The following is a 19128-nucleotide window of genomic DNA, read 5'->3' on the forward strand; positions in this document are numbered from 1 at the left end:
GATGTTACATACAACAAAATTTAATAAATCAAAATACCAATGATTTTTAAAGCTTGTTTATGGCAATTAGCTGAACAATTAACATTAATGGAAACAACTGGTTAAAAAATGTCATGGTAAAAGAATTCACATAATGATCATTGGATTTCAAAATTGTAAATTTCAAATATAGTGAAAATTGAAGTTATGAACCCGAGACATGGAAGCAAACCTACCATCAGCAATTATGTCACCAAGCAGTGATTTATTGTTTATTTACACAACACTTGGATGTCAATGTATGAACGCACTGTAAAGGACCACACTCTTGGCATAATGTCTACATTGTTAAATTCTTTACTATGTGTCACCTCTCTCACACACCCACACACCTCCACGACAACAAACAACTCCAAACAACTGTACCAAATATTGCAATAAGGTAAAAATCACTAGTTCTGTGGACAGAATCTCACACCTCATTAAAACCACGAAATTCGTGCCTGTCCAGCTTTCATAATTTCTCAACTGGATGCTCAAGGCTTTCTTTAAGGCAACTCAACCCTGAAAAATAATGACAGGTTCTGCTGTGTTCTAGAACACCGAAAGCCTGGCTTGGTGATCAAGTTGATAGCTGGCATTCTTTGGGAGTCTTATTATGTCACCGTATCGCCATCTGGTTCTTTAAGAATTCATAAGCTGCACCGACAGCTTGAACTTGGGTGAAGAATGTGGTTAAGAGATTGGAAAGTAGTTGGTTGGGTGGGAAGAGCAGCCTTCGGAAAAGAAGAGTCTGTGGTACTGCCTCCTCACATTTCTTCTGTTTTGTGGTATACAAGACTGTAATTTTTGGTAGCAGCCTATATGGAGGTAAAGTTGAATATATCCCAGGAAGGCCAGAGAAGGATTTATTTATAAGTTTATTCTAAAAATGTCTCAACAGAAAAAACACTCCCAAGTTGTGTTTCTCAAATTAAACAAAACTTCTTTTCAAAGTCTTTCTAATTGTTTTTTATTGTTTCTTAATTATTGTACTTTGGAATTACAGTTGAGTTAGTAGAAAGGCTGCTTTCCCAATGGCAAAGGCCTGTGGATGCATCAATTGTGGTAACATCACCGGATGCTGTTGTTTAGGGACCATCTTTTCAGGGACTATGATGCCAAAGACAGTCACTGCTAGCATATTTCTATGGCAGAAGGTTCAACAAGATGCTCTTCATACAGTGGACAAGGTGGCAGCACTACTGATGTTGTAGTTTGCTGGTCCTCTACATCCAGTACATATACGACCGCATAGGCTGAATGACAGATAAAATGTAGTCTCTTCTCTCTCAATGGCCCGTGTTACTCGAAGACCTCCCTGTGCTCTGGAATCTTCTCCAGCTCAATAGGTCTACAGTATTCTAATACTTTAAACCTTACAAAGTGGTAACAAGTGAATTTCTTTCAAATGCTCTACCAATGGCGAGAAACATTTCCCTGGGTGATTTTCCTCTGGAGTTAGCACTTTCTACAGAAATCAGAGGAATTTAAGCATAGTAGAACCAATAGGGTTATCTAGCAAAATACCTATCCTTCCAGCCCATTCAAGGCTAACATCCGCTTTGGGCGATTTCTTCTCTACCTGATACCCAATGACCGTGTGCACCTAACATAAGAGGTAGAACATTGTCAGAAGAGACAAGAACCTCGCTTGTGTCTTCCTACAGAGAGTTGTGCAAAATGGAGATATTGCCAGCAGGGGAGTGACTGAGCAAAGTTAATAATGTTTTCATTGGCACAGGGGAAGGAAAGTGGAAGCGAAGGGTGGAAGATATTTACCGCCATAAAAGAAGTAGAAATGTGAAATTAAGGTGGGACATGAGCTCAGGAGGTGGGCTACACCACAAAACAAAAATAGTTTTGAGACAGACCAAAAGCAAAGCATTTAAAATACATATTGGGACGGAGAAAAGTGGTTCAAAATGCGGCTACCTGTGGAAAGGAATGAAAAGATTCGATCAATAGACACAGTTCCAGATTGGGTATTATATGTCAGGAAAGATGTTCTGATATTTCACGGCTTCTCTTGAGCAAAGTAACTTCACAATCTGTAGTAGGAAGTCAGTTCACTTCCTCCCCTGCTGTCCATGCTTCATGATCCCTGTTTGATCTATTGGTTACATATTTTTCACCCTCTCCAGACTGCAACTGGTTAATCATGCTTCACAATCCCCATTTGAGCTCCATAGTTACGTATTAGAAGTTAGCCATCCAGACTGTAACAGGCTTTTCGTGCTTCACGACCCCCCCTTCGATTTCCATAGTTACCCTTAACGTATAACTATCTATATTGCTGAAGAATCTGAACATTTTGGCAACCTGCAGTAACTGGCAGGTTTCATTTAATACATCTGACACTTTAAAAAACGTTTGTACCCTCATCCATCAGTCAATAGGAACATGCTTCTGTACAATGTATTAATTTAAATTCCTTATGTCATCAGAAGAACTTTGCATATTACTATATGTACATATGCTAGTAGAAGAACTACAATCACCCTCTGATATCAAAGAAAATGCATACAACCTCCTCATCCAGCGTCCCTCCTGGCAGCTAACATGACAGTTATTCTCGATCATGCATTGCTTTTTGGGTCATCAGCTATTAGACAAAATGCACACATTCCTCCTCATCTATCTCACTCACTACAGCTTTCTAGTCCTCCCCCACGAGGTCAAAGGACTGCGATCTGAATAGTGGTTTGAAAATGCATAATTCACACAATAAGACATATCCCAGATGCAACTCTCAAAAAGCAATATGTTCTCTACATCTATGTATAACTAATTTTTCACTTGTTTTCCATTGTCTGGTAAAATTGATGCTTTGTCTAGCGCTTGATCCTCGCAATTGTTCCGCCTGCACACATCTTAATGAAAAGAATGCTTAACAAGACCAATATAAACTTCTCTATGATGGACTTGTAAAATGCACTGTGCAGTGCCACCCCACAGTTGTTTTTCATGAAGTCTTGTACTGCACTTGGAAAATGAATGATGGAAAAAATACCCAGTGAGTATTGCAAAGCTGAGTGCAGCTCAACAGAAGATTTTGGCTTGAAAATGCGGTCATTAGCAGAGAAGAACATAACAGCAACCGATGATCAATATGGTAATAAACCTAGCGACCCACATCCACCAGAGAAAAGAAATGTGGCAGAGCCTAAGTTTGGCTCTGTAGAAGTAGTATTATATCAGAGTGTTGTGGCAAAAATATAGTGCTACAAAAATACTGTAGCCAAAATATCGACTAACAATAGCATTATGAAGCTAACTATAGACTTAGTATTCTTAACTTCACATCTACTACCTTTTTACAAGATTCGTGCTATACAAATACCTCATATCAAATGCATACACCTTGAAGACATATATCTACACATATATATGTATGTATACACACACACATATATATTCAAGATATATTTATATACATATCTGTGAAGTTAAGAATAGTAGGTAAATTTTCTGGCAGCAATCATTTTGGAGCACAATATTTTGGATACAAGCGTCTGTTAGAATACTGTAGAGGCACTGCAAACTGTTCTGGTTGAGAAATCACTACCACGAAATCTTACTTTGGTTGGCCTCTATTGGTGTCAAATCCTGAATACACCAAACAAACACTAAAAGACCAGTATGAAAGGTTGGAACCAGTTTGGTATGGTACTGAGGGCTCTAAGCAGATTTGGGCGAAACCACCTGGAGTGAGGTGGCCGTGCAGGGATAGGAAAAACAAAAGCTTCATACCACTGGAACAAATTTGATGCCAAACCGCATTCTGACAATATGAAGGTTTGACAGCATCCACAATGCCCAGAAAGATCAGTGACATAAAATGCCCACCAACAGCACACCAGCAAATAAAGATATGTGGTTGGAGAGTAGTTCTCATCTATGGCGCTGCAGTCAGCCCCTTGTAAACAAAGTGTGACTCTGGAGACTCATTTGCAGATAAGAAGAGGGATTTAAACTTTTGGGAAACGAAAAAGTAGCACTTTGATGATTTTGGGGGACAATCTACAGCCGTCAATAGTCATTTTATTACCACGTTTCTTGTTAAGAATCTTTACATTAGTGTTTGCAAGACAGGAATAAAGACATGACTGTATGAGTAGCAATCTCAGCATCGTATAATGTCCTGGACATATATAATGAGACATGGCAGAGAGTTCAAATCAAAACACCAGTATCTTACATCCCCTATGAGACTCTGAGTAAAGGGGTATGTTGCATTTTTTTTTAAAAAAGGGAACAAACCTACAATTTTTGTCCTACAAAATAGCTTCCATTCTATTTACTTCTTCTTTAGAATTAACTTATTTAAGCACTAAATTAGAGGGTACTGATGTTTCCACCAAAACAAGCTTAAGGAGCAAGCACTGATTGTACAGGTTGAATGAGGTACCACCTACACATATACATTATCTTCTTGGCCCAGAGGAAGTTAGAACCTCTGCTGCCTGTACAGCCCTAGTTCTTAACACTTAGGGTGAATGCTCTCAAGTAGCTGCCATTTTGTAGAGACTGTACTGTACCAATAGGCATACAGTGGGCCACTCAGCCACTATCAAACTTACTGAAAATGGTAAACCAGAACGGTTCCTGGACAAGCAGGAGTTGGAAAAGGAGAATGGGAGGAGGAGGGGAAATATGTAGAAATAGTTTGATTTCCAGTTACACAGTTTATATGTTCATCTCACAAAAAATTTGAGTGACTCTTCCTTTCACTCAGAAGAGTCCTGTGCAAGCACTAGCAGTCAAATCTCTCTTCTACTAAAGAGAAAAGCTTCCGGCAACATTTGCCAAAAGTGATATCCACTGTGCTGTAAGAAACACCCACATACAATTCTATAAAACCAAATGCCACAGCTCAGAAAGGAGTGCTGTGAAACCAATTTGGTCTAAGAAAGACCTAGTTAAAAAGGTCAAATCTACTGCACCAACAAGGAACAAAATGGCTCATCTGTCTGGTTGAAAAGAGACCAAAACAGACACAAGTGCGGGAATACAAACTGTTTGATTCCCATGCTATTGACAAAACACGTTGAACAAGTCTGATAAGATACTGTACTTCAGGAGGAGCGTGTCCTCAGAAAATCTACCCTAGTCAAAAAATACATACTTGTATGACGAAAGCAGTTAACAAAGATGGCATGGTTGGAAAGAAGACCTAAAATTCACAGATCATGTACTGTAGATTAAACCCAACAATACACCTGTTTCTGGGGGTAATACATTGACCACTAACTATGAAAATATGTTGTTTAAACGTGGCCACCCTGAAGCGCAAAAGGGAGAAAGATTGACAATGCACAAAAAAACACAAGATCAAATAACAGCCTGCCCATTGGGTATGGCATACATTAGCTACCTCACTAAGTCTTGGAATTTGAAGCCTAAATTGGCCTATGCACTAAGAAAACCATTGCTCTACTAAAGATAAATTGCCCGAGCATGGCAAAAGATGAGCGACCAAACAAACGCTCATTATCAATAAAAATTATTCTAGCTATATTTTCTATTTCTGCTTCTAACATCATCTTTAATATCATCTAAAAGAGATATGAGTACATTTGACAGATCTTCTGCAGATTGTTTCTGATTAATTTTGGTGGCACACTCCAGCATGCAAATTTTGTAGTATTTAACTTGTGCAAACATTTACTAAAATACTTTGATTTACAAGATGGCGTTCAAGGTCCCAGCACGCTTTTTGCCAGAGAAAAATATGGATCCTGAATTTTTCTGTGTGAGATCTAAACATATCAAGCAGAAATCTTTGGATGCCTGATGGGAACACCATTTATGGGATTAGCTGTCACAAGCACAGCTCCCAATAGTCTGTTAACCTATAGCCTTCAGCAACATACCAATAGTGCTGAAAGTAATACATAGTGAAAAGACAACCATGCCTAAAGAAAGAAGGAAGTTTAAGAGCACTCTGGAGTATATTGAAAATACAGGACCAGTGTATTCACCTACCCAACCTTCAGAGATGGTCAATGCATAACCCACCTTCTGTACTTAAAGCAGCAGTAATGTATAGCAAAGTAGTATGACCTCTTCAACTCCAAAATGTGAATCTGCTCCTTTTTCTCAGATTGTATTCAGTTTCAGGATAAGCATTTTTAATTATCCTTATACATCATCACAAATGTTGTTGTAAAATTGTTGTGTTGTTTCTGATTAAAGATTCTGCTGCCATTTAAAGGATATGTTCAACAGAATCACCCAGAAAGTGACATTCATAAAGGAGCTATTTAAGTACAGATTTTATGCCTAACAATTTATATAAGAAGAAAATAATAAAAATTAAGCCATGATCAGTTACATAGACTTTTTTGATATACTGCTGCTTTAAGTTTACAGGTTCCCATACTGCAAGCTGCTAAAACCCTGACTCAATTCCCACTCTTAAAAATATTTCCAGAAATGTATAGGCGCAGACATATGCTGGCGTCCACAATGAAACAGCAAAGAAACACCATGATTTAAAATGTGATACGTAAGTCTATGGAAGATAAAGAACTACTTCTCTTCTATGCCTCAAACACGGCCAGCTGACCTCGACTACAATTTTTTTCTCTTTTTCTAATTTTGTTTTTTTACTAGGTAAATAGATTTATTTTCTATTTAGAAAAATTGCACTTAATTCCTAGGAAACCCAAACGAAAGGAAAAAAATAGTTAACTCGTAAAGATATATGTGTGTGTGTATCTGTGTATATATAGATATAGATATTTATATATGTGTATATTTAAATCTATTGTTCTAGCTTATTTGTTTTTTCCCTATCAATCCACATATTGTGGCTAAGCACAGACCTATTTTAATCTTTGCTGAACAATAAACAAAAAGTCCATGAAACGGCACCTGGATGGCTTAAAAGGTCTATTCCGTTTGTACGACAGTCAGATCTGCTGCCTGCTAGTGCAAGTTTTTTTAACTTATTATTCATTTTAAGAAAACCTGAGCTTAAAATGTCATGACAAGGACCTCAAAAATCTTAAATCGATAATGAAAAGTCCAGCATTTTGTGACCTGATACAGCTCAGTCTTGCAACGAAGTTTCCAGCTCCGTAACTGTAATGAAGAACCTCTCATCTGATCAACCACCACACTGGCCTGAGGCTTTATGGCGCTCAACTGTCGCTTTCCATCAACTTCTCTGAATTTCCAGAGGCGACGTGCGGCTTCTGTTGTGCCCTTCAAAGGCTCTGGAGCTCCTTTTGGATTTCCATCCATGGCTTCCCCATCCTTCTGCAACTCAATCAGGATTTAGGGACGTAGGTCTCCTCACCAAAAGAAAAGTCTTTGCAACAGGAATGACTCTTGAGTCCCAGTGAAATGTACCCCCTTCTGCTGGAAGGGTTTCGCATAGCTCATAAGATGTCATCGTAGTCCAGTAATTTGGAATGCTGGCGGGTTTTCCAGAGACGGTAGAGGCGGAAGTCGAAGTAGGTTTCAATCAATTGCTTGCCTACAATTGGAAAGAGAAGGACAAAAGAGAGGGTCACACAAGTGGAGGAGAAAGTACATTGAGGCAAAAAAGAATTGAGTTGGGAAATCTGAAATGAAAAGAAGAATGGTAAAATTGAAGGAGGTGGAAAGGAATAAAAAGCACGGGAAATACAGAGAGGGACAGACAACCAAGAAAGACAAAAGAAGGAATAAACAAAGAGAAAAATGGGAGAGTTATCAATTCATTGGTGTTTATAGTAAAGAACAAAAATACAGACTACAGAAAAAGCAACAGAGCATTAGGTCATAAGGATCTTTGTATTTGGGGAGGAACCACTTCCGTGAAATCACGTCCACAGCTTGCCCTTTCTTTAAGACCCAGCGTCATCTACCGCTGGACTGGAAGAATTTGACACTATGAGCTAGTGCTTCAATACAGCTCTATGGAGTGAACGGATGACGGTGTCAAAGCTGCCTCTTTTTATATTTATCCTACATGCATCTCTTGAATATCCTACTATATTTTGTTATTCGTTTTTAAAACTTGAATAATTTACCCATATAAGTAATTTCAAATTAACAAGCATCTTTCTAGAATGTTTAGCGGACTGTACAATAGCTATCACGGTTACCTTTGGAATTCAGACTAGTTACAGATCTTTTCTATTGGGTTATTACTGTAGTCATTTGTAAAGTGCTGAGTGCATGTGAGTTGTGTTACTATCTAGTGAACTCTTCCAGTGACTAGTCATATCAAATGCAATTCTGCAAGATCTACACGTTCTGTATTACAATTTGCTTAGCATTCGGAAAAAAGAGCTTTCAAAATGACTAATATGCAGAGCAGGTTTATTTCTGTAGTGTGAAGGTAAGAGCAGAGAAGCATGCATAAGTATATTTCTGACCAAAACCATACGCGAACTAATTTCAAGCAAGATTATTCAGTTTGCAATCTATGCTACACAATACACCCACTTATAGATGCGAATTTGTAAGAAAAGATGGTAGCTGGTTTCCAATTCGCGGGTATGTTTGTTGACTATTTCATTGGAGCTGTAGGGATTTCCTATTTTGAGGTTGGAAAGTGGACTATATATTTGGGGCTCTGTTCACGGGTGACCCAACCCTTGACATCAAACAAGGCAAAGGAGCATTTCCTTAGATATTCAACCCTAAATTGTTTGGCTCACCTATGGCATGATGACGACATTGACATAATCACTTCATGGAGAATAAGCCAATCTTTGGAAATTAACAGAGAATTGAGTGGCCTTTGGTATGTACACTGATGTTGGGGTCATTATCAACACATCCCCAGCAACTATGATGGCCCATGATCACATGACATTTCACTCAGTGGAGTTCCCTTTAACAATAAGAGGCTAGGTTAAAGGTACAGAGAGTTTTCTTGACCCTTTGGCAGATACTCAAAGTGTAACCTTTGGAAGCAATGCAAGCCGACGAGGAAGCCAATTAGCTTTAAAATCAGGAGTATACAGCCGTTACAAGAATGGCTTTACTACGCAGGTAAGTACATCACAGGTAAGTACAGGGTATAGGTTTTTACCTTTACCATGCACTACTTTATTAGACATGTATTTATTTAATATAATAATTTTTAATGTTATTTAATAAAAATGGGGGGAAAGTTGCCTGTAAAGGGAAATGGAGGGAAGGGCAACTTTAGGCTATAGGGATGAGTATGATAAAGGGAGCTAAGGGTGAATTTAAGATTTAGGTTTTGATAGAGGTAAAGTGAAGTATGGGTAATTTTGCGCTTATGGGGAGGGTAGTGGTAAAGGGAGGTAAATATAATTTTAGGTTTTAGGGATGGGTAGAGGTAAATGGAAGTGAGCATGGAGTGATTTATGGGGTAAAGGGAGGTATGGGTAATTTAAGGGACATGGGGTAGATACAGTTAAAAGGGAGGTAAGGCACATTTAAGGGTTATGGGGTGGGTAGCGGCAAAGGGAGGTAAGGCTAATTTAGGGTTTAGGGGAGTGTATAGGAGGGGAGTGTATAGGTAAAGGGAGGTTCGTGCAATTTTGGGGGTTAGGGGTGGTTAGAGGTAAAGGGAGGTAAGGGTAATTTTAGGATCAAGGGAAGGCTAGAGGTAAAGAGAGGTATGGGTACATTTAGTAATTAGGGATGGGTATAGGTAAAATGTGGTAAGGGTAAATTTAGGGTTCAGGATCAGAAAAGGTAAAGGGAGATTAGGAGTAAAAATAGGGTTTGTGGGGGTTTCTCCCCCAAATAAGAAAAAATATATAAGTATATAATCATTAAGTATGGGCAAATTTTGTGGATCTGTGGTCCGCGAATTCGCGGGAAATCACAAAAAAATCTGCGAATTCGCGGATTTCCCCACAAAATCGCAGATTGTTTTGAGATTTGCACCATACTTAACTGGAGTACTTGCTAGTGGCTAATCAGTAAGTGCTACCTCGTTGGGTAAATGTATAGTGCTTTTCCTACACTGCAGCTGCGTAAAGGGCCAGAAGATTTGTCTCCAGTCACCATGTGTGCCTGTAACTTTGCCACCGCGCCAAAGGGCGCTGAGGTCCATTGAGTGAGCTGCCCATCATAGTTGGGAAAGTGCGGGAAGACGTTTGATACCGCTAATGTGTGGTGGCGGGGCTTCTATGCGTGTTCACATGCCTCCTGTGCATAAAGGGTCAGAGAGCGAGCAGGGCAGCAGACGAGGAGAAAGCAGCCTCCTGGTCACAGGAACTACACGGGGATTGCACTTGAGAAACTCATGGATGCAAAGTCCTCCCTCAAGTATTACAGCAAATTTTCGACGGCAGATATGGGGTTTAATCACACTTGCCAGGCCTCGACCGTGCTCACTAATGTTTTGGACTGATTAAAACGCTACTGAATTTTAACTTCACCTCGGGCACCTGTTTTATATCTGTAAGTGCTTCCTGTTGCAGGAGCCTCGTGCCATACTTGTAACTATTCTCTGACCCTTTTTCGAGGGTCAGAGCAGGGTCTGAGAATAGTTGCAAGGAGGCGCCGCTCAGGAAGCACTTACAGGGTTACAGCAGGTGCCCAAGTTGAAGTTAAGGGTTATAAAGAAATTAGCTTCAACTTGGGCACCTGCTGTAACCCTGTAAGTGCTTCCTGACCAAAATTCTCCTGCTCACGGATTCGCGGATTTTGCCGCAATTTCGCGAGATTCGTGGATCGCGAAATTGCGGAGAATCCGCAAATTCCGCGAGCGTAACAAATTTTCGGCCCATACTTAATAATCATATATATGTGTGCGTTTGTGGGTGTGTGTGCATGTTCACGCACATACATACACATGCACATATATATATATATATATATATATATATATATATATATATATATATATATATATATATATATATATATATATATATATATATATATATATATTACCTACTGGCTATCGCCAGTAGGTATATATAGTTAGGATTATTTGTCTATGGAACTTTTGAAAATTCTATGTCTAATAACTTTGGCGTTTGTGGACGGAATCGGCTGAAATTTTCAGGAAAATGGCACATTTTGTTTCTGAGCAGCCCCCGAGGCAGCAGAACGCGCTGAGATGTTGATGGCACCCAGGTGATGTCCAGTAAACTGCTGCACTGGTTTTGGTATCCTACAATGCTGCTCCGAAAATTGGCGTGGGGCGGCCCGGGGGGGGCGTGGGGGAGGCGGCGTGAACGGGCCTCCCCAGGTGGCGGCCATCCAGCTGAGTTGCGCCCGCTCTTGCGGCTACAGCGTCTCGCTCACCATGTTGTTGAGTTGCTCCCACTCTTGCAGTGCAGCGATAGGCGGCTGCCACATGACTCTTAAAATGGCGGACGGCTCTTCGGTTTTGGGCCTGGTCCACTAAAATGGCCCTGGGACACCTTGGAACTCGGACGCTTGCCTGCTAGGGCTTGGGCTCCATTCTCGAAAGCGTCCCCTCAGCCGTGAAGATTCTACAAAAGTCTTGGGGGCCCTCGACTCCTGCAGGCTTCCGGTGGGGAGCGGCTGCCATGATTGCTCGCGGAATGACCACGACGGAGCCACGAGATGGTGGTGCTCTCATGCTGACGCCAGCTTCAGTCTGAATCATCCAGAAACAAGGTGGGGCTTTCATCGTTTGGGAAAAAAAAATGTTCTAAACCAATGAAAAGTGTTATTTTTAGGTCATATGACCAAGCCTTCCATCTTTAGGAAACCAAAAGTAAAATGAACCAATGAAAAGTTTTATAAACAAGTCACATGACCTGTTATGCGGCATAGGGCTACAAAAAGCGTAGAAAATCCGTTGGCACGTGAGGCGGCGTCAGTAGCGGACCGATGTGCGAATAGGCCGAAGGCAGCACAACGCGCCGAGATCCGGATGGCACCGAGTTAGTGTCCAGCAAGTTGCTGCACTGGTGTGGCTATCCTACAATGCTGCGCCGAAAGTCGGCGTGGGGCGCCCCGTTGGCCTGTGAGGTCGCGTCAGTCAGTGGGGGCTGTGCGTCTCCCCCAAGATGGAGGCTCCTCGGCTGCAGTGCGGCGCCCCTTAGCGTTTCACTCGCCGTCCAACTGAGTTGCGTCCGCACTTGCGGCTACAGTAGGCCAAAGGCAGCACAACGCGCCGAGATCCGGATGGCACCGAGGTGGTGTCCAGCAAATTGCCGCACTGGTGTGGCCATCCTACAATGCTGCGCCGAAAGACGGCGTGTCCAGCTGAGTTGCGGTCACTCTTGCGGTACAGTGACTCGAACGCGCCGAGATCCGGATGGCACCGAGGTGGTGTCCAGCAAGTTGCCGCACTGGTGTGGTCATCCTACAATGCTGCGCCGAAAGACGGCGTGTCCAGCTGAGTTCCGGTCACTCTTGCGGTACAGTGACTCGAACGCGCCGAGATCCGGATGGCACCGAGGTGGTGTCCAGCAAGTTGCCGCATTGGTGTGGCCATCCTACAATGCTGCGCCGAAAGTCGGCGTGGGGTGCCCCGTTGGCTTATGAGGTGATGTCAGTAGTGGACCGATGTGTGAATAGGTCGGAACCAGCACAAGGCGCCAAGATCTGAATGGCAAGTCCTGGATGTTGAGTGCCATAGTTGAGAGTTCTGAGCAGTGCTTGTAAGACTATCTGAAGCTTATTTGCACCTGCTGCAGCTTCACTATTGCCCGAGGTGGTGTCCAGCAAATTGCCGCACTGGTGTGGCCATCCTACAATGCTGCGCCGAAAGACGGCGTGTTCAGCTGAGTTCCGGTCACTTTTGCGGTACAGTGACTCGAACGCGCCGAGATCCGGATGGCACCGAGGTTGTGTCCAGCAAATTGCCGCACTGGTGTGGCCATCCTACAATGCTGCGCCGAAAGTCGGTGTGGGGTGCCCCGTTGGCTTATGAGGTGATGTCAGTAGTGGACCGATGTGTGAATAGGTCGGAACCAGCACAAGGCGCCCTGCACTGTTGAGCCTTTTTCAATGCCTGTTTTTTGTTGTTTCCCCTCCATCAAAAACAAAAAAAATATATAAAACTGTGCAAAAATACAAAAAAATCAAAAAATGTTTAGAAAAGCAGTGCTTGTAAGACTGTCTGAAGCTTATTTGCACCTGCTGCAGCTTCACTATTGCCCTGGTGTGGCCAAAGATCGCCCATGACATAGGCGGCCGGCTCCCGAGGTCCGGCGGAACTTTTTTCCTTTTCCTTTTTGCTTCTTGTCCCACAATCCGTTTCATCTGAAGACATGACCAGGTCCCTGAATGTGTGCAGGGGGACGTTATTGATTGAATCAAAATGGCGGCTTGACACAAAGCTGACTCAAGCGTTGCTGTTGATGCTATACAGACAAAAATTGGTTTTCAGTTTGTACATTCTTCAGGATTTTTTTTTCCATCCAAGGCTGATTGAGAGTTTGTAGAAAAATGGCTTCAGATTTTCCACATACTACTCTTCAACATTCTTCCTAAATGTAACAATGTGAGACTCACTAGGAGAACGGCTGTTTATGTTTCCTTTCAAAATGCTGCCAACAATATTTTCTGAATGGAAGACACCATCTTGTAGCATAAAGGGCCGAAAGGGGTTCTGGTCTGGCCGATGGTTGGTGGAGACATTTTGACTATATCTTGGACCTGCCCGGCCTCGCCCAAAATGGCGCCGGTATAAATGGGACTCGTAACTCATTGTTGTGTACTGGTTGAACAACCTTGATATCACGAGATATGAATGCAGTTTTGATGCTCATGGCGGGCGGGGACGAGAATTGATTGAATATTTCGACATCCCTATTGATATTAAGTTCTGATGTGTTATTGATTACTGTACTATTGAAAGTTCGAATTAACGTCACCCATGGTTTTTGCACGCAAATGTATATCTAGATAACTTTTTTGTAAGTGGCCCTGTCGTATTTTAATTACAAAATGTACGTCCACCGATTCCGCAACTGTTATACACCTTAGTTCTTGCAACCTAATGGCTCGTTCGTTACGTTCCTCTATAATGTAAATGTCTCCTCATCATATACGATTTCAGTTTGCTCCGTGGCCGGCCCACGTGGTTATAGGCCCGTATTTGTATACTGACATTTTCACAATAAAGGTTTTTAAAACAAAACATGGTAGTAGTATTTACATTGGTAAAGTTTTTACTTTTAGTCACTGTTTTCGAATCAGTAAAAGGCAAGTGAAATAAAGCAGTCCAATTACATGACGGATAAAAGGTATAATATGTAGGAACGCAGTAAAGATAAATGGTCAAGGGCAGTTGTGTTTTCCACTCCTGCAACATAAAGTGATCGATAAGAATCTGATAATCAGGCGTATCGGCGACTAAGACAGCAGGCCGAGTCTCTTTTACTCAACGGCTCCGTCATGGAATGAAGAAACGCCCTTTTTCTCGAAAAAGGAATATATTTTACTTGCAGGACAGTTGTAAATTTTCGGGGAAAGTACATTAGCCTGGAATATTATAACATATATGTTTTTTAAAAAAAGTTCGAAATCAATAAAAAGCGTATTTTTTAGGTCATATGACCAAGCGTTTCATTATTAAAATAACAAAAGTAAAATGAACCAATAAAAAGTTTTATTAACAAGTCACATGACCTGTTATGCTTACGTTACGTGCTGCGCGCCGCGCCCCGGATCACTTCCGGGTGCGCTAACGCGGCGTGTCATATAACGCATTACGCGACAACGTAGGTCAAGGATATAGTCAAAATGTCTCCACCAACCAGCGTTCGGAACACAACCCCTTTCAGCAGTCCAAAAAGTTCTGTAAAATGACAACAGAGGGGACAGGCAACAAGAACCATCAGTCAAAGAGGGGAGGGCAAGTTCTTCTCTACCGGGTCATGTTGGGGCGCTACCGGAACTGATCGAATTGGTAGTCTACAGTGTTTCTGGATGTTTCAGACTAAAGCTGGCGTCAGAATGAGAGCACTACCATCTCGTAGGTCCGTCGTGGCCATTCCACGAGCAAACATGGCAGCCGCTCCCCACCAGAAGCCTGCGGGAGTCGGGGGCCCCAAGACTTTTGTAGAATCTTCACGGCTGAGGGGACGCTTTCGAGAATGGGACCCAAGCCCTATCAGGGAAGCGTCCGAGTTCCAAGGTGTCCCAGGGCCATTTTAGTGGACCACGCCCAAATCTGAAGAGCCGGCCGCCATTTTGAGAGTCCTGTGGCAGTCGCTTATCGTTGCATCGCAAGAGCGGGAGCAACTCAACTACATGGTGAGCGAGACGCTGTAGTTGCAAGAGCGGGCGGTAAACAGCTGAATGGCGGAAGAGGCACAGTGTAGCAAAAGCGGGCGGAATGGCAACTAAAACGGTAAAGGGGCGCCCCACTACAGCGTGTCTTCAGGTCAAACGGATTGTGGGACAAGGTCCAGAATAGAAGAGTCATCAAAAGGCAAAAAGTTCCGCCGGACCCCGGGAGCCGGCCGCCTATGTCGGGGGCGATCTCAGGCTACACCGGTGCTATAAGACTTGGGGAGGGGGTCGGAGCCAAGCGTCTTCTCCGAGTCCATGGCCATCACACCGCCCCTCGGGGGCCTCCGTCAAGCGGTTTAGGAAGGTAACATATCACATTGTTTTCAAATGCAGTCAGGTCCACAAACGACACTCACTTACTTTGAGAATAGTGAAGCTGCAGTAGGTGGAAATAAGCTTCAGACAGTGTTACAAGCTCTGCTCAGAACTCTGAACTATGGCACCCAACATCCAGAACTTATGCCATTTGAGAATGGCAGTGACATTGAAGCAACTCAGGGACCAAAACCATTAACGCACTTTCACGTATGAAAATCTTACTTGGGGAAGGGGCAGGAGCGAAGCGCCCCCTCCCAGTCCGCGCCACCACACCGTATGTTGAAAATCTGAAGCCATCGTTCTACAAAGTCAACCAACCTTGGATGGAAAAATCTAGAAAAATGTACAAACTGAAAACCAGTTTTGGTCTGCATAGCATCAGTAGCAACGCTTGCTATCAGAGTGCATGAGTTTCATGCTCGATCGATTGAGCTAGCCGGATCGGGCAATAAAAAGTATAAAATAGTTATGTAAATAGTTATTTAATAAAATGTTTTACCCTGTTTCTTTGCTGGTGTGTTGTCTATATTTTTAATATTTGCATAGGGTTTGTCGTTATTTTGGGCGGGGTGGGTGACGGAGCCGAGCTGTCTTGCAGCCCTCATGGTGTGGAGCTCAGTTCATCTCACTATTTTCGTATTTCTCATGAAGGGTTGTTCCTAATATTTCTATTTTAGCGAGGTCAAAAAGAGATCCAATTAGTGGCCTACTGATTTTGCTCGATTACTTTTATTTTTCTACACGATTTTTCACGATTTTTCACTATCTGCAAAGACTAAACAGAGTATTGCGACTTTGTGCTTGTTTGTAAATAGAGAATGAACCAAAGAGAATCAATTGTAAAACAGTAAATGCTTGGATAACAATCAATCAAATGGAGAGACAAGCAGGCACGACGGATTACAACGGGGGTAAAGGCCTGCGTTAACTACTCTTCACTATCTGCAAAGAGAGAGTACTACTAAGAGAAAAGAGGGGAGGGGGGCAGCGTTCAAAGCACATCAGCGTGCATAAACACGAAAACGTTTTTACCTATCACGTACTTGACATTTTACAGCTTTTGATATTTGCCATTAAAAAAACAATGAAATTCACTGAAAAAAACATAGGCTATAGGCCATATATAGTTAGGAATTTGCATTTACAAAACCTTGAAAATTCAATGAAAAAACCATTGGTTATAGAACATATATAGTTAGGAATTTGCATTTACAAAACCTTATTTTACTCGCATAAAACCATTGAAATTCCATATATAGTTAGATGCGCTAACTATATATCGCGCACCCGCAATCCACTGCTGATGATGTCACATATTACATCATTCATGACATGGTCAGTGACATCACTGATGACATCACTGATGACATCTCAAATGACATCACTGATGACAACATCCAGTGACTGTATGTTTCTGTAAAGTTAAAATATGTCTTACATATTGAAGAATGAGTGGATGTATGAATGTCTGAATGAAGGATTTAGTAGGTGCATGACTGATTGTATGAGGGAGTGATTAAATGTGTCTCACTGAGTGCATGGGTTAGTGATTAAACTGTATTAATTTGTGCATCATTATATCTGTTGTTCTGTAAACTGCTGCATGTGTTGATCAGTAGCTATATGAGTAACTATATGGGTTATTGATTGGTTGCCCAAGTATTTGTATGGGAGACTGAGTATGTGTGTGAGTGGCTGGGAGGTGTGTGACTCTGTGCATAGATGTGTGAACAGCTGATTCACTAGATGTATGGGTTCAAAATTGCATGTGGAAACAGCTGTATGGGTGGTTGACTGTGTGCATGAGTGTATTGGTGAGTGAATGGATATCTCAGTGCTACATGTCAAAGTAAGTACATATGTAAAACACAGTACATGTGAGAGTTGACATATATAAATAACTGTATAAGAGCTAGTGAATGTGTCAGTGGTTGCAAGGATCATTGACAACTTGTATCAGTGATTGTATAAGAGAGAAAATATGTGTTAGTATATGTTTGAATAAGTAAAGTTTGTATAACTGTATAGTTGAGGAAATGGAGGTGTGATTGATTGTTTGCATGACTGACTAGTTGTGTGAGTAACTCCATGAATGAGTGACAGTCTGTGAGTGTCTGTTTACACTGATTGTATCTAAGGTTATATTAGAGTCTGAAGAGGTTCATCGTATTATCACATGAATGATATCATCAGTGATGTCATTTGATATGTCATCAGTGATGTCATCAGTGATGTCATTTGAGATGTCATCAGTGATGTCATCAGTGATGTCACTGACCATGTCATGAATGATGTAATATGTGACATCATCAGCAGTGGATTGCGGGTGCGCGATATATAGTTAGCGCATCTAACTATATATGGAATTTCAATGGTTTTATGCGAGTAAAATAAGGTTTTGTAAATGCAAATTCCTAACTATATATGTTCTATAACCAATGGTTTTTTCATTGAATTTTCAAGGTTTTGTAAATGCTAATTCCTAACTATATATGGCCTATAACCTATGGTTTTTTCAGTGAATATATATATATATATATATATATATATATATATATATATATATATATATATATATCCATAAATATATATATATTTATATTCATGCTCGTGGGGTTTGTCCAACAAATAGAGATGCACTCGGGCACAACAGAGCTCTTCCCCAACAGCTTTATTTAGGTCAAGCACTTGCTCTCGCCAGTACCATTCAGCATCGGGCTGTTTGTCCGGACGCGTTTCGGGTGTCTCCCTTCTTCGCCGGCATTACAGTCTATAAAGCAACATCTGGCCCCACCTTCCCAACTTAGCGATATCGCACGCCACTGATTGGCTGCTCAAAATGTATCTGTGCGTTGTTTTCTGGGGGTCGAAGTCCGTCTTAAAATGGTGCCCACATTTCATGCTATAATTTAAGCTCCACATGAGCCCCAGAGAGAGCAATTTGTTAAAATCCTCCTTTTGTGCCCCACAGAGAGATTCATTTTGATGTCAGAGTGGCCGTCCTGCCGCTGGGAAGCACCACTACAGAAGCAGGAGGCCTCGAAGTCACGGAGTAAGTGGCTTCATATGTGGTGCACAAAAGGAGGATTTTAACAAATTGCTCTCTCTGGGGCTCATGTGGAGCTTAAATTATAGCATGAAATGTGAGCACCATTTTAAGACGGACTTCACCCCCCAGAAAGCAACGCACAGATTTATTTTGAGCAGCCAATCAGTGGCATGCAATCTCGCTAAGTTGGGAAGGTGGGGCCAGAAGGTGCTTTGTGGACTGTAATGCCGCTGAAGAAGAGTCACCCGATGCTGAATGGTACTGGCGAGAGCAAGTGTTTGACCTAAATAAAGCTGTTTTTTGTATTTTTTTTTTATTTACGCTCCCTTGTGCACTGGACGCACAAAAACAGGTACAGACAACTTCTTAAGCTGCTGACAGATATTTGTTTTATTTATTTAAAGTTATGTGCAAAGCTCCTTCATGACGTCTTTTGGGCCTCAAAGCCCTTGGTCACATATATATATATCCACAAAAATGCTTGCTTAAGGTCCACGATGTAATGCAGTGCATTGTATAGGTAGGTCATTGTGTTA

General features: G+C 41.8%; 1 protein-coding gene across 3 annotated transcripts in view; it reads right to left on the reverse strand.

The window, feature by feature from the left end:
• Positions 1-4453: 4453 nt before the first annotated feature.
• Positions 4454-19128, reverse strand: part of NSMF (NMDA receptor synaptonuclear signaling and neuronal migration factor) — a 198526-nt gene continuing 183851 nt past the window's right edge. Inside the window, exon 15 of one of the 3 annotated variants that reach the window (XM_086921190.1) lies at positions 4454-7504. In XM_086921190.1, coding sequence (XP_086777316.1) covers positions 7407-7504 — 98 coding nt within the window. In that variant the 3' untranslated portion in view covers positions 4454-7406. The remainder of the gene's footprint in view (positions 7505-19128) is intronic. The other 2 variants (XM_086921191.1, XM_086921189.1) reach the window with 2 other exon arrangements.

This window comes from Lissotriton vulgaris, chromosome 5 (assembly GCF_964263255.1).
Source record: "Lissotriton vulgaris chromosome 5, aLisVul1.2, whole genome shotgun sequence".
NCBI classification, from domain to species: Eukaryota; Metazoa; Chordata; class Amphibia; order Caudata; family Salamandridae; genus Lissotriton; species Lissotriton vulgaris.